Source organism: Rattus norvegicus, chromosome 2 (genome assembly GCF_021556685.1).
Source record: "Rattus norvegicus strain SHRSP/BbbUtx chromosome 2, alternate assembly SHRSP_T2T, whole genome shotgun sequence".
NCBI lineage: Eukaryota > Metazoa > Chordata > Mammalia > Rodentia > Muridae > Rattus > Rattus norvegicus.
In genome coordinates this window covers 251278234-251298693 of record NC_141535.1, presented here as the reverse complement: position 1 = coordinate 251298693, position 20460 = coordinate 251278234, and the positions used below count along the sequence as shown (strand labels likewise).

General features: G+C 43.6%; 1 protein-coding gene across 4 annotated transcripts in view; it reads right to left on the bottom strand.

Moving 5' to 3' along the window:
* Nucleotides 1–10136: 10136 nt before the first annotated feature.
* The window catches only part of Wls (Wnt ligand secretion mediator), a 123174-nt gene continuing 112850 nt past the window's right edge, over nucleotides 10137–20460 (bottom strand). For 2 of the 4 annotated variants that reach the window (XM_087628137.1, NM_001085353.1), the window contains 1 exon segment: nucleotides 14242–15162. In XM_087628137.1, the coding sequence (XP_087484263.1) occupies nucleotides 15053–15162 (110 nt within the window). In that variant the 3' untranslated portion in view covers nucleotides 14242–15052. 4 annotated transcript variants of the gene reach the window in all.

The window sequence follows — 20460 nt, the reverse complement described above, 5'->3', positions numbered from 1 at the left end:
CCTAACCCTAACCCTAACCCTAACCCTAACCCTAACCCTAACCCTAACCCTAACCCTAACCCTAACCCTAACCCTAACCCTAACCCTAACCCTAACCCTAACCCTAACCCTAACCCTAACCCTAACCCTAACCCTAACCCTAACCCTAACCCTAACCCTAAACCCTAACCCTAACCCTAACCCTAACCCTAACCCTAACCCTAACCCTAACCCTAACCCTAACCCTAACCCTAACCCTAACCCTAACCCTAACCCCTAACCCTAACCCTAACCCTAACCCTAACCCTAACCCTAACCCTAACCCTAACCCTAACCTAACCCTAACCCTAACCCTAACCCTAACCCTAACCCTAACCCTAACCCTAACCCTAACCCTAACCCTAACCTAACCCTAACCCTAACCCTAACCCTAACCCTAACCCTAACCCTAACCCTAACCCTAACCCCTAACCCTAACCCTAACCCTAACCCTAACCCTAACCCTAACCCTAACCCTAACCCTAAACCCTAACCCTAACCCTAACAACCCTAACCCTAACCCTAACCCTAACCCTAACCCTAACCCTAACCCTAACCCTAACCCTAACCCTAACCCTAACCCTAACCCTAACCCTAACAACCCTAACCCTAACCCTAACCCTAACCCTAACCCTAACCCTAACCCTAACCCTAACCCTAACCCTAACCCTAACCCTAACCCTAACCCTAACCCTAACCCTAACCCTAACCCTAACCCTAACCCTAACCCTAACCCTAACCCTAACCCTAACCCTAACCTAACCCTAACCCTAACCCTAACCCTAACCCTAACCCTAACCCTAACCCTAACCCTAACCCCTAACCCTAACCCTAACCCTAACCCTAACCCTAACCCCTAACCCTAACCCTAACCCTAACCCTAACCCTAACCCTAACCCTAACCCTAACCCTAACCCTAACCCTAACCCTAACCCTAACCCTAACCCTAACCCTAACCCTAACCCTAACCCTAACCCTAACCCTAACCCTAACCCTAACCCTAACCACCTAACCCTAACCCTAACCCTAACCCTAACCCTAACCCTAACCCTAACCCTAACCCTAACCCTAACCCTAACCCTAACCCTAACCCTAAACCCTAACCCTAACCCTAACCCTAACCCTAACCCTAACCCTAACCCTAACCCTAACCCTAACCCTAACCCTAACCCTAACCCTAACCCTAACCCTAACCCTAACCCTAACCCTAACCCTAACCCTAACCCTAACCCTAACCCTAACCCTAACCCTAACCCTAACCCTAACCCTAACCCTAACCCTAACCCTAACCCTAACCCTAACCCTAACCCTAACCCTAACCCTAACCCTAACCCTAACCCTAACCCTAACCCTAACCCTAACCCTAACCCTAACCCTAACCCTAACCCTAACCCTAACCTAACCCTAACCCTAACCCTAACCCTAACCCTAACCCTAACCCTAACCCTAACCCTAACCCTAACCCTAACCCTAACCCTAACCCTAACCCTAACCCTAACCCTAACCCTAACCCTAACCCTAACCCTAACCCTAACCCTAACCCTAACCCTAACCCTAACCCTAACCCTAACCCTAACCCTAACCCTAACCCTAACCCTAACCCTAACCCTAACCCTAACCCTAACCCTAACCCTAACCCTAACCCTAACCCTAACCCTAACCCTAACCCTAACCCTAACCCTAACCCTAACCCTAACCCTAACCCTAACCCTAACCCTAACCCTAACCCTAACCCTAACCCTAACCCTAACCCTAACCCTAACCCTAACCCTAACCCTAACCCTAACCCTAACCCTAACCCTAACCCTAACCCTAACCCTAACCCTAACCCTAACCCTAACCCTAACCCTAACCCTAACCCTAACCCTAACCCTAACCCTAACCCTAACCCTAACCCTAACCCTAACCCTAACCCTAACCCTAACCCTAACCCTAACCCTAACCCTAACCCTAACCCTAACCCTAACCCTAACCCTAACCCTAACCCTAACCCTAACCCTAACCCTAACCCTAACCCTAACCCTAACCCTAACCCTAACCCTAACCCTAACCCTAACCCTAACCCTAACCCTAACCCTAACCCTAACCCTAACCCTAACCCTAACCCTAACCCTAACCCTAACCCTAACCCTAACCCTAACCCTAACCCTAACCCTAACCCTAACCCTAACCCTAACCCTAACCCTAACCCTAACCCTAACCCTAACCCTAACCCTAACCCTAACCCTAACCCTAACCCTAACCCTAACCCTAACCCTAACCCTAACCCTAACCCTAACCCTAACCCTAACCCTAACCCTAACCCTAACCCTAACCCTAACCCTAACCCTAACCCTAACCCTAACCCTAACCCTAACCCTAACCCTAACCCTAACCCTAACCCTAACCCTAACCCTAACCCTAACCCTAACCCTAACCCTAACCCTAACCCTAACCCTAACCCTAACCCTAACCCTAACCCTAACCCTAACCCTAACCCTAACCCTAACCCTAACCCTAACCCTAACCCTAACCCTAACCCTAACCCTAACCCTAACCCTAACCCTAACCCTAACCCTAACCCTAACCCTAACCCTAACCCTAACCCTAACCCTAACCCTAACCCTAACCCTAACCCTAACCCTAACCCTAACCCTAACCCTAACCCTAACCCTAACCCTAACCCTAACCCTAACCCTAACCCTAACCCTAACCCTAACCCTAACCCTAACCCTAACCCTAACCCTAACCCTAACCCTAACCCTAACCCTAACCCTAACCCTAACCCTAACCCTAACCCTAACCCTAACCCTAACCCTAACCCTAACCCTAACCCTAACCCTAACCCTAACCCTAACCCTAACCCTAACCCTAACCCTAACCCTAACCCTAACCCTAACCCTAACCCTAACCCTAACCCTAACCCTAACCCTAACCCTAACCCTAACCCTAACCCTAACCCTAACCCTAACCCTAACCCTAACCCTAACCCTAACCCTAACCCTAACCCTAACCCTAACCCTAACCCTAACCCTAACCCTAACCCTAACCCTAACCCTAACCCTAACCCTAACCCTAACCCTAACCCTAACCCTAACCCTAACCCTAACCCTAACCCTAACCCTAACCCTAACCCTAACCCTAACCCTAACCCTAACCCTAACCCTAACCCTAACCCTAACCCTAACCCTAACCCTAACCCTAACCCTAACCCTAACCCTAACCTCCTAACCCTAACCCTAACCCTAACCCTAACCCTAACCCTAACCCTAACCCTAACCCTAACCCTAACCCTAACCCTAACCCTAACCCTAACCCTAACCCTAACCCTAACCCTAACCCTAACCCTAACCCTAACCCTAACCCTAACCCTAACCCTAACCCTAACCCTAACCCTAACCCTAACCCTAACCCTAACCCTAACCCTAACCCTAACCCTAACCCTAACCCTAACCCTAACCCTAACCCTAACCCTAACCCTAACCCTAACCCTAACCCTAACCCTAACCCTAACCCTAACCCTAACCCTAACCCTAACCCTAACCCTAACCCTAACCCTAACCCTAACCCTAACCCTAACCCTAACCCTAACCCTAACCCTAACCCTAACCCTAACCCTAACCCTAACCCTAACCCTAACCCTAACCCTAACCCTAACCCTAACCCTAACCCTAACCCTAACCCTAACCCTAACCCTAACCCTAACCCTAACCCTAACCCTAACCCTAACCCTAACCCTAACCCTAACCCTAACCCTAACCCTAACCCTAACCCTAACCCTAACCCTAACCCTAACCCTAACCCTAACCCTAACCCTAACCCTAACCCTAACCCTAACCCTAACCCTAACCCTAACCCTAACCCTAACCCTAACCCTAACCCTAACCCTAACCCTAACCCTAACCCTAACCCTAACCCTAACCCTAACCCTAACCCTAACCCTAACCCTAACCCTAACCCTAACCCTAACCCTAACCCTAACCCTAACCCTAACCCTAACCCTAACCCTAACCCTAACCCTAACCCTAACCCTAACCCTAACCCTAACCCTAACCCTAACCCTAACCCTAACCCTAACCCTAACCCTAACCCTAACCCTAACCCTAACCCTAACCCTAACCCTAACCCTAACCCTAACCCTAACCCTAACCCTAACCCTAACCCTAACCCTAACCCTAACCCTAACCCTAACCCTAACCCTAACCCTAACCCTAACCCTAACCCTAACCCTAACCCTAACCCTAACCCTAACCCTAACCCTAACCTAACCCTAACCCTAACCCTAACCCTAACCCTAACCCTAACCCTAACCCTAACCCTAACCCTAACCCTAACCCTAACCCTAACCCTAACCCTAACCCTAACCCTAACCCTAACCCTAACCCTAACCCTAACCCTAACCCTAACCCTAACCCTAACCCTAACCCTAACCCTAACCCTAACCCTAACCCTAACCCTAACCCTAACCCTAACCCTAACCCTAACCCTAACCCTAACCCTAACCCTAACCCTAACCCTAACCCTAACCCTAACCCTAACCCTAACCCTAACCCTAACCCTAACCCTAACCCTAACCCTAACCCTAACCCTAACCCTAACCCTAACCCTAACCCTAACCCTAACCCTAACCCTAACCCTAACCTAACCCTAACCCTAACCCTAACCCTAACCCTAACCCTAACCCTAACCCTAACCCTAACCCTAACCCTAACCCTAACCCTAACCCTAACCCTAACCCTAACCCTAACCCTAACCCTAACCCTAACCCTAACCCTAACCCTAACCCTAACCCTAACCCTAACCCTAACCCTAACCCTAACCCTAACCCTAACCCTAACCCTAACCCTAACCCTAACCCTAACCCTAACCCTAACCCTAACCCTAACCCTAACCCTAACCCTAACCCTAACCCTAACCCTAACCCTAACCCTAACCCTAACCCTAACCCTAACCCTAACCCTAACCCTAACCCTAACCCTAACCCTAACCCTAACCCTAACCCTAACCCTAACCCTAACCCTAACCCTAACCCTAACCCTAACCCTAACCCTAACCCTAACCCTAACCCTAACCCTAACCCTAACCCTAACCCTAACCCTAACCCTAACCCTAACCCTAACCCTAACCCTAACCCTAACCCTAACCCTAACCCTAACCCTAACCCTAACCCTAACCCTAACCCTAACCCTAACCCTAACCCTAACCCTAACCCTAACCCTAACCCTAACCCTAACCCTAACCCTAACCCTAACCCTAACCCTAACCCTAACCCTAACCCTAACCCTAACCCTAACCCTAACCCTAACCCTAACCCTAACCCTAACCCTAACCCTAACCCTAACCCTAACCCTAACCCTAACCCTAACCCTAACCCTAACCCTAACCCTAACCCTAACCCTAACCCTAACCCTAACCCTAACCCTAACCCTAACCCTAACCCTAACCCTAACCCTAACCCTAACCCTAACCCTAACCCTAACCCTAACCCTAACCCTAACCCTAACCCTAACCCTAACCCTAACCCTAACCCTAACCCTAACCCTAACCCTAACCCTAACCCTAACCCTAACCCTAACCCTAACCTAACCCTAACCCTAACCCTAACCCTAACCCTAACCCTAACCCTAACCCTAACCCTAACCCTAACCCTAACCCTAACCCTAACCCTAACCCTAACCCTAACCCTAACCCTAACCCTAACCCTAACCCTAACCCTAACCCTAACCCTAACCCTAACCCTAACCCTAACCCTAACCCTAACCCTAACCCTAACCCTAACCCTAACCCTAACCCTAACCCTAACCCTAACCCTAACCCTAACCCTAACCCTAACCCTAACCCTAACCCTAACCCTAACCCTAACCCTAACCCTAACCCTAACCCTAACCCTAACCCTAACCCTAACCCTAACCCTAACCCTAACCCTAACCCTAACCCTAACCCTAACCCTAACCCTAACCCTAACCCTAACCCTAACCCTAACCCTAACCCTAACCCTAACCCTAACCCTAACCTAACCCTAACCCTAACCCTAACCCTAACCCTAACCCTAACCCTAACCCTAACCCTAACCCTAACCCTAACCCTAACCCTAACCCTAACCCTAACCCTAACCCTAACCCTAACCCTAACCCTAACCCTAACCCTAACCCTAACCCTAACCCTAACCCTAACCCTAACCCTAACCCTAACCCTAACCCTAACCCTAACCCTAACCCTAACCCTAACCCTAACCCTAACCCTAACCCTAACCCTAACCCTAACCCTAACCCTAACCCTAACCCTAACCCTAACCCTAACCCTAACCCTAACCCTAACCCTAACCCTAACCCTAACCCTAACCCTAACCCTAACCCTAACCCTAACCCTAACCCTAACCCTAACCCTAACCCTAACCCTAACCCTAACCCTAACCCTAACCCTAACCCTAACCCTAACCCTAACCCTAACCCTAACCCTAACCCTAACCCTAACCCTAACCCTAACCCTAACCCTAACCCTAACCCTAACCCTAACCCTAACCCTAACCCTAACCCTAACCCTAACCCTAACCCTAACCCTAACCCTAACCCTAACCCTAACCCTAACCCTAACCCTAACCCTAACCCTAACCCTAACCCTAACCCTAACCCTAACCCTAACCCTAACCCTAACCCTAACCCTAACCCTAACCCTAACCCTAACCCTAACCCTAACCCTAACCCTAACCCTAACCCTAACCCTAACCCTAACCCTAACCCTAACCCTAACCCTAACCCTAACCCTAACCCTAACCCTAACCCTAACCCTAACCCTAACCCTAACCCTAACCCTAACCCTAACCCTAACCCTAACCCTAACCCTAACCCTAACCCTAACCCTAACCCTAACCCTAACCCTAACCCTAACCCTAACCCTAACCCTAACCCTAACCCTAACCCTAACCCTAACCCTAACCCTAACCCTAACCCTAACCCTAACCCTAACCCTAACCCTAACCCTAACCCTAACCCTAACCCTAACCCTAACCCTAACCCTAACCCTAACCCTAACCCTAACCCTAACCCTAACCCTAACCCTAACCCTAACCCTAACCCTAACCCTAACCCTAACCCTAACCCTAACCCTAACCCTAACCCTAACCCTAACCCTAACCCTAACCCTAACCCTAACCCTAACCCTAACCCTAACCCTAACCCTAACCCTAACCCTAACCCTAACCCTAACCCTAACCCTAACCCTAACCCTAACCCTAACCCTAACCCTAAACCCTAACCCTAACCCTAACCCTAACCCTAACCCTAACCCTAACCCTAACCCTAACCCTAACCCTAACCCTAACCCTAACCCTAACCCCTAACCCTAACCCTAACCCTAACCCTAACCCTAACCCTAACCCTAACCCTAACCCTAACCCTAACCCTAACCCTAACCCTAACCCTAACCCTAACCCTAACCCTAACCCTAACCCTAACCCTAACCCTAACCCTAACCCTAACCCTAACCCTAACCCTAACCCTAACCCTAACCCTAACCCTAACCCTAACCCTAACCCTAACCCTAACCCTAACCCTAACCCTAACCCTAACCCTAACCCTAACCCTAACCCTAACCCTAACCCTAACCCTAACCCTAACCCTAACCCTAACCCTAACCCTAACCCCTAACCCTAACCCTAACCCTAACCCTAACCCTAACCCTAACCCTAACCCTAACCCTAACCCTAACCCTAACCCTAACCCTAACCCTAACCCTAACCCTAACCCTAACCCTAACCCTAACCCCTAACCCTAACCCTAACCCTAACCCTAACCCTAACCCTAACCCTAACCCTAACCCTAACCCTAACCCTAACCCTAACCCTAACCCTAACCCTAACCCTAACAACCCTAACCCTAACCCTAACCCTAACCCTAACCCTAACCCTAACCCTAACCCTAACCCTAACCCTAACCCTAACCCTAACCCTAACCCTAACCCTAACCCTAACCCTAACCCTAACCCTAACCCTAACCCTAACCCTAACCCTAACCCTAACCCTAACCCTAACCCTAACCCTAACCCTAACCCTAACCCTAACCCCTAACCCTAACCCTAACCCTAACCCTAACCCTAACCCTAACCCTAACAACCCTAACCCTAACCCTAACCCTAACCCTAACCCTAACCCTAACCCTAACCCTAACCCTAACCCTAACCCTAACCCTAACCCTAAGCCTAACCCTAACCCTAACCCTAACCCCTAACCCCTAACCCTAACCCTAACCCTAACCACCCTAACCCTAAATCCCTGACCCTAACCCTAACTCAATACTGACCCTGACTCCCTGACCCCTAACCCCTAACTCAATCCTGACCCTGACTCCCTGACCCCTAACCCTAACTCAATCCTGACCCTGACTCCCTGACCCGTAACCCTAACTCAATCCTGACCCTGACTCCCTGACCCCTAACCCTAACTCAATCCTGACCCTGACTCCCTGACCCCTAACCCTAACTCAATCCTGACCCTGACTCCCTAACCCTAACCCTGAACTTATCTCTTGAGCCTAACTCCTGAGTGTGACCCTAACCCTAACCCTCTATCCCTGACCCTGACTCCCTAACCCTTACCTTAAATGAATAAGTTTAACTTGAACCCTAACACCTTTAACCTTATTTGTAACTGTTGACCCTTACTGTATCCCTATATCAAAGGTCTTAATAACTACCTGTTTTGCAGTTCTTTAGTGCTCAACCTCCAACCCCATTTGTAAAGCTTGCTCTTAACGTGAGTCCTCGTAATGAATGGGTCTCCTGTCCTCTCTTCCTTCAATATGTGTCTATGAGAGACATCAAGGGAAGGTCATTCTGTAGGCATTTAATGCTATACATATTCACCATCACATTGTTCATGGAGCCCTGCAAAGGAGATCCCAGATGGCCTAGAATTCAGGTGTAGATTCACTAAAATGCAGAAATTCCAGGAGTGAGTTTCGTACAAATTCCATGGATAGTTGTGATTCATTTTTTTTGGCCACAAGGGAAAGCATTTGCATTTTATATGAAAGTGTAGGATGGTGGTTCTCAAGGCTGGGGTATTTCTCATAATAATGCAATTTGAGTTAAACTTCAAAACAAAATTTTTTAATTCTTTCTATTGATGTGACAGTATACTTCAAATTCTGACATGCCCCTTTGAGTTCCGCCTGTTTCTTCAACAGACGTGTCGCATGCCTCACATTAAACCATCATAGCTTGTTAAATATGAGCACGGACTATGAGCAGGTAATATTAGAGGAAAAATAGTAAATAGTAAGGTATATTACCGTGCCATTATTTAAACATTATTGAATGTTAATTATGTACGAGGGAAGCAAAGTGTGTACAGTAGATGCAGACGTTGATGGATGGCGTTGGATCTCCCAGGGATGGGATTATGTGCAGTTGTGAGCTACTTAGCAGACATGGGTGCTGGGAATGATCTCGGGTCTTCTGCAAGAACAGTGAGAGCTCACAGCCAGTTTATTACACTTCTTTCCTTCTCTCTTCTCTTTCTTTGTTTCTTTCTTTGTTTCTTTCTTTGTTTCTTTCTTTGTTTGTTTCTTTCTTTCTTTTGTTCTTTCTTCCTTTCTTCTTTCTTTCTTTTTTAAATGTTTTTTACATTTGTATCGGACAGAACTAGACATAGCAAAGGTACAGGAAAATGAAAGGCTTTCTGGTGTTGAGTAAGTACATACTTATGTATTGAGACTGAAAATACCTTGTACTTGAAATGAAAGTTAACAACTTATGAGCAAAAATTTATTTAAAGGCTAAGGTACATTCTATTCACTGAATTTGTATGTGAGAAAAGTAAAGGGACAAATGTAAATTTCTAAAATGAGGACAAAAAGTATGAGCCAGGTGTGGCGGCTCGTATGTAGCACTTATTTAAGAAGCTAAACATTAGGATTCCTGTGAATAATAGGCCTCAGCGTGAGATAATGTCTTATAGAAGTGAAAAAAGGATGAGAAATATTGTTGAATATACAATATTGCTAATACTTAAATGTCTAAATGTGTTAGTGGTGACATGGTCATAAGTCATGAGAAATAATAAAAAAAGTAGTGCTATTTTCTAAGTATTGACCCTTAGCACAGGGTCTTATTGCTGTGAAGAGAAACTATGACCATGACAATTTTCACAAAGGAAAACATTTAATTGGGGTCAGCTTAGAGCTTCAGAAGTTTAATCACGTATTGTCATGGAGGCAGGAATGGTGCTGGAGAAGGAGCTGGGAGTCCCATGGGAGTAGTTTGAACAGGCCACGTCTCCTAACAATGATGATTCTTATTGGTAAGGAGTCTAGGGAAGCTATACCTATTCTAACCAGCACATGCAAGAGGGGCCATTTTCACATTACCCTGTTCCGGTCAGAGCACTGTTTTATTCTTACTGTATTCTCGGTGCAGTATTTTGGTTTAATGAGAAACCAAACAGGATAATCAGCAATAATGGGGAAACTGTGTGGAAACTGTGAAGGGGTGCACATGGAGCTATGGCAAGGGACAGTCAGCACGAAAAAGGAAAGTTAGAAAGGAAAGGCCTGATACAAACACTAATGGACATTTCTAACTCTAAGAGTATGTGCATCGGTGAGAAAAGAGAAAACTCTTTACACCTGAGTTTAAACATCCCTGGAAGACCCCTCTGATGTCAGCGGAAAAGGGGCTACTGATGTAGTTACAAACCAGGAAATTCTATTTATCAGAGGAGACAATGCAGTGGTTTACACAAGAAATGGTATCTGAATACGGCTGACATAGCTGCTTGGGGAAGGAACATTATGGGGTGAAGTTGGGCTGAGTTAGTATTTTGCTGAAGCCCAGTTTTGAGAGTTTAAGACTCACCCTACTTCCAGTTTTCTCTCTCTCTTCTTTGTGCTTGCGGCTGAGATGTAAGCCCTAACTTTTCTGTTCCTGCCATCAGGCCTCATGCTGCTTACATGCTTCCCCACCTCCCGACCATAAAAAATAAACCCAAATAATACTTTCCTTCTGTAAATTGTATTTCTCATGGTGTTTTATCACAGAAATATAAAAGTAACTAATACATGGTAAAAGTAAACGTATGCATGTCAGAAATGTTCTTGTAAACGTGACAGGATAAAAATGATCCTGGGACATAAAGATACGAAAGCATATTCATGAGGGTCAGCATGCACCAGCAACTTGGCTTCATCACCTGCCCTGAGGATGAATGCCTGCAGGAAGAAAGTAAACCCGAATCAAGAAGGCATTTCTGGAGAACACTGGCCTATGCATCATCCAGAGTGAGATAAGGATCAGAAAAATGTGCTCGCTCGCTCCTCACTCACTCACTCACTCACTCACTCACTCACTCACTCACTCACTCACCTTCCCTGATCAAAATCCTACATTAAAAGCTATTTTCAGGTAGCAGTGTACAAGAACTTTTTAAATAGTACCTATTTCTCTGCATACACACACACAACCGACAGGAGGAAGGATCTAGAATGGTGGAGCTAAAGGACAGGTGCTTCACTCTGTATGTTGCATTGGGAGCTCAGTTTCTAGAGTCCCTTGCACAAGCCCTTGTATGGCTTGAACTCAGGCACAGAATTGTTAGAATAAATTGTCTCAGTTTTAAGAAATGATAAAAACATGAGGGTCATAGGTGGAACGATTTACTTCAATTTGATGAATATTCTCTCCCCCAATGGGGAAAATGTAGACATAACATACATTAAAAAAACATTATTATAGCCAAATAAAAGTGATTTGATTTTTTATGTATTTGCTGAATATACTGGTGAATTTTATTTTATGGGAAGATAATTGTAATCTTTTTTGTAATATCCTTAAGATTTTATAAGATTCATTTTAGTAGTGTACATATGTAAAACTGGTACTTATAGCCATTTTTCTACCAGATATAATCGTCTCTAATAGTTTTTTCTCACTTTTTCAGGCATTTCCCAGATACTTTTCGCAGACTGGAGCTAGCTAGACTTTCTTGGTAGCCGTCCTAGGGTTGCAAACTTTCTCCTATGTTCCTCAATTTTCTCCTTCACTGCCTACCGAGTACTTCTCTACTGCGTGCAATGAAATTGTACTTTCAATTCTTCAGAGCGAAGTCTTCAACTTGTTTCTAGATCCTAATCACTGGTATTCTTTGGGTTTTTGTTTAATCGTATCCTTGTCTATCCTTAATTCCTGGTGTCAGATTTCAAAATCAGTGCCTTTATTCTGGCTCCACTCAGAGCAGCCAGCTTCTCCTTGTTGTCCACCCATTGGCCCTGCTCTGTTTTCCTGTCCAACATTCCCCCTGATACATATGAGTGCCATACACACCCCAAACTGCATCCATTATGCTCCAGTCACTTATATTGAGCGTCTGGGCATTGGATAGCCCAGTACTGCCTTGTTTGCATCACTCTGGTTCTTGACTTCTTTGAAAACCACGTTACTTCTTAACCTTTCTCATTTTTCACTCATATTGAATGTGGCCATACCTGGCTACATATCATTGATCTTTGATGCTCTTCCCAGGCATACTCCTCATTCTTGATGAGAATTGTTCATTGTTCCCTTCAGGATGTTTTCCAATGGTTTGCCCAGCTCAAAGTGCTCTCCTTCCTTTGAAGACTACACTGTTTGACAAGACTCTCAGTGTAACTGGATTGGCACTAGGACATACTGTCTCTGGATTTGATGAGAGAGACTTGCAAATGAAGCTCACGGTTAAAAATGAGTTCCTGAAGTTGAGTCCCATTAGACCTATCCCCAAGCCCATTCTTTCTGGGGTAATGCAACTTTTCAAGGGAACTATAAACTATTCTAGGAAGGGCCTTTTCTGAGCTTCTTGGCTTCTTCTATTTATGGGCATGCTGACATTTCATTCAGTGATCTTTACATGAGCCAGGGACCTGCTAGTCCACTTCTCAGCAAGGATCTGAAATTTGACTCTACCTTGTTTCTTTATGAAGCTCACATTCGTAACATTCAGACCATGTCTGCTATGTTTTATCTCCAAAATAATTTACCCTTCTCCACATTCTCTGCTGCTGACTGGCTCTGGCCTATGAGCTTATTGCTGGGTCTATCAAGCCTTCCCTTGCTTCAGAGGTAATTCTAACCATATTACTTCTTTGTATAAAACTTAAAGCAGCCTAGCAACTCTTACTATGACATTGAAAATGATATTTATTTTGGCTCCAAGGGCACAGGGGTGGGGGCTCATCTTGTGTCTTTCTATATAACATCTTGGCACATAACTAGACTAATATCCTATAAGTTACATAGCTTCTATGACTTTTCCAATACTTTACTCTCTATCATTTGACCATGAGAAAAATAATACTTATTTAATAGTCTCCCTCAGACTATTATCCAATCCTAAAGAATAGAGACACCTCATGCCATTTTCTAGAAGGGGAGATAACTATAGTGCTTGAAGTTTATTTGCTCTAAAAGAAACAGAGGCACAGGCTACACTTGGTTATTTATTCTCAGGTGTCAGATCAGTAAGTGGATGTTGGGTACAATTGACTGCACACCTATCTAATACTCACCAGGTTAGAAAAAGGCATAAAGACAAGAGCCAAACCTAAGTACTTTCTCTGTCACTGTTTACCATGGTTCTGGCCAAAGTTAGGAAAAACAGAGGATGGGGTTTGCCAGGTAGGTCAATTAGACAGAATATGCCACAAACTTTGTTTCAATCAGCACTACTTAAAAAATGAGACTCTCATGAAATTTTTGTAAGACTGAAAAGTGAATCTATTTGTATGGATGTATAACTGATAAAGCATTTCCATGTACATTAATTATTTTTTCATTGTGGCCCTGAACACAGTTACACTTTATGAATGCTGCTTGTACGCTGGAGAACGGTCATGTCAGAGCTTGAACAAGGTCACACAACTAGAACATGATAGACCTTTGATAGAAAACTGCCTTTCAAATTCAGGATTTTATCTGCTATGCCATGTGACTTCTTTAGCATTAAAAAAGCACAAATAAAATAAAAAGGAAACAAACGAAAAACAATACCATAGGCTATTACAGGTATGGGAATGAGATATGTGTATGAGGATCTAAAGCATCTGATTCCTCATGTATGTGAGCATTCCTTGCTGGCCTAGAGAGGCTTAATACCCGATACAGAAGGTATTGCTTCATCTCCAGAAATACTCAGGCTATTTCTGCCAGTTCCTGAGTACTCCAAGGTCTAAGGAGATTTGAATCTGTGTGCCTGAGAATTGTTGGGGCAGGAAGGAGTGCATGTTTACATTCATTTTATTCAAATGATTGGATTTACAGTTTTGGAGGCTGTTTGAAACATCTTATCAAAAGAAAACACATTTCAAGCAAGAAGTTTAAAAAGCTTTTTAGGACCCAAAGGCCATTTAATAAAAGAAATCCTATTTGGGTAATTTAGCAAATATTTCTCAAAATCCACATCCAACAGACAGATTAGTATCAAATACACAGATTTGGTTTAAAAGCTGAAATGCCTCTGGTAAGATAGAATTTCTCATGAAGTTTGGTTATTTTATAGTAATCCATTTTTTAAAAAGTGGATATATTTGTACTGACAACTTGAATAACTCTGTTGGCTACTTGGTGATATAAATAGAAAAAAAGTGCCCATGGAGGAGAGTGAAAATGCTATGACATCAGCAAATGTTTGGCCTGCAAAGAATGTTTAAACATATCCCAGAATCTAAAACAGAAAAAAATAACCATAATCTACTCAATATAACGCCTATTGGCCCAAACCATCCTATATATCCCTCTATGTAAGGGTTATTAACCCAGCTGCTACAGATGTTGCTATGTCACTAATTAACAATGATCACAGAAAAAATGTGTCATATCAGTTTTTGTTATCATATGCTACATAGGCAGAAGTCTTACAACAGCCACCATTGGAGGTCATCTGACAAATGTCCATCCATTGTTCTAAGAAACTATACCTAAGAAGCATTAGGCATTCACTTTTCACTGCTCTCTGTATAGTAGGACATCTTTTTCAGGGGAAGAGGCTGGACAGAGAGACAATTCCAGCCCAGTGCCATACCATAGCCTACTACTCCTGTGCTTCTTTACGGGTCAACTTGTAGATCTCAGTCGGTCCATCTACATGGGTGATTGTGGTAGTGAGCTGCAGTTCTTCCCCGCTGTGGACACCCAGGTCACCTGAAACAAAGTATTTAGTGTTATACTTATTCAAGGCTCTCTCAACATTATTGCCTAGAATTTGTTATGTATTTTTTTTTTTAAAAATCACTTTTGGCAACCAGACAGGTCATTAATGATGTATGAGTTAAATAACTGTTGATGTCATTCACAGTATTATTAACATTTAATGAAAGCTTACCTTGTACTTAATGCTATTATAAATACGTATTATCCAATATTATTCAATCTGCATAAGAGCAGGCAAAGGTTCAGTCAACTATGCTCATACAAGTTAAATAGAAAAAAGCCTGGGAAGAAAAGAAAGGGAACCAACCCCACCTCCATGGAGGAACAGGTACATAACAGTGCATCAGTGTGGCCTTGCAAGCTGCATCTGACCAATGCAGTGGGCTAAGTCAATAAGAACCTAGAGCAGATGCACAGGGACGAATAGGCACATGGCGGCTACTGATGATAACATATTCTTCAGAACACAAAGTGTTTGCATAAAATGGAATAATATGGTCTTTCCTTAATTAGCAGGAAAAATAATAGTGAACAAAATAAGAGTCTGCTAGTGAATATTCAATTATTATATATGAATGAGCTAGCAAATTAGTGAGATGAGAATAGAAAACACTCAGAATCAATGCGCAGTTTAACTGTGAGAGGTACATACATACACACATTTGTAGACAGGAGTATAGGAAAATAGAACATAAAATGTGTGCATGTGCATGGGAGTGTGTATGTGTATGTGTGATTTTCATGTTACACAACTACAATATTTTCAAGAACTAGAATTTTCTTAGTTTAAAGCATATAGTTAAACCTCGGGTTAGGTTTAGAGGCAGAGAGGGAACTGACAGTCCCCTAGACACTGTCTTGATCATTAAGGAAACTGTGAGGGTCCCCTGGTCCTCTGCTATCCTGAGCAGAGAGCATCCTGGCAGCAGCTTAGATTCGGTCTTGAGAAAGCTTGAAAGTTCAGAACCACACAGGTCGTTTCACTCAGTCATTACAGAGCATCTGTCTGATGTGCTCATGGATACCATGTAGTATTTGCTTTTCTTTATTGATCCATTTTTCTGTATGGTATACCATGATCGACCACATCATTAAATACTAGATCTCAAGACTCTGGAAAAGAATATTCTAAATAAAGAAGCATTAGGTCAGCTTCCAGCACTTTCATTAAATCCACTTCTGGACAGGAAAAGAAATGCACAACAAAGCCGGTGAGGGTTGTCAAAGCCACCTCAAGCTAAGGATAACCAGGAGCACATTCTTTCTAGTCACAAACTTCTGTTGTTTTTCTTAAAATTGTTTAAAAATTAGCCTAAAAAGTAACATGTTTCATTGTGCCATTTAAAATATACACTTGTTCATGCCTTCTCCCTACTATCCCATGTTTCTCTTGATAGTTTGTCAACTTCCTCACCTCAAGTCATCCTCTTTTGCTTTTATGTCACATGTATGCCATCATTCTTTTAAACACACAACACATACACACACACACACACACACACACACACACACACACGCTGATGAATGAGCCAGAGCTATATCTAGCTCATGAGTCAGTTCAGTTGATCAAAGAAAACAAAGGCCTCTCACTTCTAGACAAAAGAATGTTGAATTATGGATTTGTATGTTTAGCATAAGTCATCATATCAAAGTCAGTTTCTGGTGATGGCACCAGAATTCACCAGAATTTCAAAGACAATCCTGGCCATAACAGGAGTAGTTTACTTAATGGATTCCTTTTTCCTTGAAATTGTGTATGATGTTGCAAGTTACATGAAGAAACAGGCAAAATACTTTGGCTTAAAAAAAATAAAGCAAACAAAAAACAAAAATAGGCATCTAAGTTCTGACAGTTCTCCCTCCCCTCCCACCTTCTCTTTCTCTTTTCCTTTCTTTTTGGAGATGGGATTTAACTATTTAGCCAAGGCTGGACTCAAACTCAAGACCCCATCACTGTACTTCTGGGCTGCAGAGATTGCAGGTATACACAGCATCTTTGGCGCTGACACAAGTTTAACTGCTGTACAAACACTGATACAGAAATGCTCAAACCATTAACGAGGTAATATTCTTATTATTACCATCCTGCTGATGAAGACGCTATGGTTAAGAATCACTTCCAAGGCCAAAACTGACTCAGTAATATTACACGCAGATACACAGCACAGCAATACGGACCAAGCTCTAGGCTCTTGACCTTTGGGTCATAGCATCTTTTGTTCAATTTTACAGTTCCTAGAAGCCAACAAGACCACTACTCAAGTATGAAGTTCAATGCAATGTACTATAGCTATAAATATACACATATAATAATATGGAGACTTAAAATATTAATTTTCTTTTAATATTTGATATGTTTTTAGCATACAAATCAGAGCACTGACAAGGGAGCTGTTGTCTATGTATGTTTGCAGTGTGTACTCTCAGAGGCTCAGCATGCCCTGTATTTCCTTGTAAGATGGGAGGATGCTGTATAATTACTAATTTACCTGATTTGCTAGCTAAAGACTCAGGGAGTGAACATCTGTGAAACAAAATCTGATTCTTGCATCTTGCAGGACAACTTTTTCTCTTTAGCAGATAGGGTTTGGAAAACACCAGTAATAGAGGGGGAGTAAAGATTCCTTTATTTGGCTCTAAACCCCATTAACCCCTACTTCTGCCAAGGTCTTGTCCATCTGTTAGTCTAGAGGTCAGTTAGTCCATCTGGTTACTCAAAGTTTCTTCCCACCTAACACAAAAAGAAACCCTCTGGAAACATTATTGGAGGCAGATGAGGAATTAAGGAACCTTCCACATATAACAAGCCCCTCTCCTTAGCTATTACCACATAAATTCATCTTTGATTAAGATTTTCCCTCACCGAGATTTTCTTTTTTTAAGCAATACGGCCTTTTGGTCCCCAGCTGACCTCCATGGACACGGGCAGAGGATCATCACAGGGGTGTGATACTGGGCAGCTCTAATGGCCTAAAATGCCTTCTGGGTGCCAAGAAAGTCATCCATAGGATGCGGCCTGCTAAGACTGGCAACATTTATCATATCTGTGCTTATAGCCATTTTGGTAAAAAGAAGAGAAACTTCTGTGGACATTTTGAGTGCTTCATAGATTCTTTGTGAAAACAAAGGTCTTCTAATATTAAAAGGGATCCCATAATTATAACCTTATATCCTATAATTTGGTCACCAAGGTCAAATAACACACTATTGCTCAAGAGCTACTACCAGAGAGTTCCTACTGAGCTCAGATCTGTTTCTTGAGGTCAAATATAGTCTGTGCTGGAACCAGGATCTTGAGCTGTGACTGTTTTCAAAGCTTGTGTTTTCTTCACAGTCGTCTTTTTATCGGTCCACCCACCTACCCACCCATCCATCTCTGTCTGTCTGTCTGTCTATCTATCTATCTATCTATCTATCTATCTATCTATCTATCTATCTATCTATCTAGTTTTTCAAGACGCGGTTTCTCTGTTAGTGCTGATTGTCCTGGAATATGCTCTGTAGACCAGGCTAGCCTGTAAGAGGCTAGCCTGTAAGAGATGCCAGCCTGTGCCTCCTGAACGCTCATGTGCACCACCACACTTGGCTCTCTACAAAGCCTGAAATGATTATCATTTACTGCATATTTTTTCTTGATCCTATACAAGCCTTTTTCCTGTTCACCTTTGAAGCTAAATTTAAGTGATAACTCTTTATAAAGAAATTTCTGGGGCTGGAGAGATGGCTCAGTGGTTAAGAGCCCTGACTGCTCTTCCAGAGATCCTGAGTTCAATTCCCAGCAACCACATGGTGGCTCACAACCATCTGTAATGAGATCCGATGCCCTCTTCTGGTGTGTCTGAAGACAGCGACAGTGTACTTATATATAATAAATAAATCTTAAAAAAAAATTTCTGGTTCAGAACAGAACAGGAAAAGCAGTACTATATTTGTAAATCTAAATCAATTTAGTGTAAAGTATTATTATTAGCTTTATGTTTATCATAGATTTTGGGTGTTATGATGGTGGTGATGATTATGTTTAAAAATACAATAATGAATAGTAGTCTTTTTCAAATTTTTTTGAAATAAAATAAAATATACAGCACGATATCTCCCACGTAGTAATACTCTTCAATTAGTCATCAATATTTGCCTACCCTGGCCCCTAGGCCTGGCATCCTGGAACTGGCATTCTTTCCTGGAGTTTAGGGATAAACCCTCCACTGAAAAGCAGGTGTGCTTCAGGCTAAGTATCCCTCCTAGGGTAATGTATCTTTTGTAGAACAGTGTTCATAGAACCTAGATGTATTTGTTAAGCTGGCTTAACAATGAAAACACTCTAGAAAAAGGAAAAGAAACAGACAGGCTGTGGAGAATAAATGCCACTCAGATATTGAGGGAATTTAAGAGTACAGTGCATCTTCCTAACTTTGCATTTTTCCTGAAATATTTCACATTAGGCCTTTCAAGGAAGCTTTGGGAATCTTGCATAAAGTTCGAGAATGCACAGGACCTACTACATGGTGTGCTGGAAGATGAGAGGTTAAAAGGGAAAGAAAAAGAAAAAAGATAAAGATAAAAGAAGGAAGGTGAATAGAAGAAAATATGGTGCATTTACACAAGGGATTACTATTCCACTATTAGAAGCAAAGACATCATGAAATTTGAAAGCAAATGGATGAAACTTGAGAATATCATCCTGAGTGAGGTAACACAGACCCATGTGCTATGTACTCACTTATAAATTGGACATTAGACATAAAATACAGCAAAATCATGCTATAATCCTCAGACCCAAAGAAACTGGATAATACGCAGGGAACAAGGAAGATGTGTAAGTTTCACTCAGAAGGGAAAACAAAAAAAGTCATCAGAGGTGGATGGAGAGAGGGAACTCGGTGGGAGAGGGGGTCAGGAAGGGTATGGGGATGGCAATCAGGTATTTGGGGAGTGTGAGAGGACTGGGGGAGAGGATGGAAATTGGTGGGGATGGGGGAGGCTATGGGGGTGACCATAACAGATTCCTACCAGTGTGGGCTATAGAGACTGAAGTGGCTACCTCCTGTAGCCAGGCAGGACTTCCAGTGGAAGGAGAAGGAGATCAACCCACCCACAAAATCTTCAATTCAAAAATGTCTCCTACTTACAAGATTCACAGGGACAAGGATGGAGCAAAGAGTGAGGGAATGGTCAACCAATGGCTGGCCCAAATTGAAGTCCATCCCAGGAGAGAGAGCCAACCCCTGACACTATTAATGACTCTGCTATGCTTGCAGACAAGAACCTAGCATAACTGTCTCCTGAGAG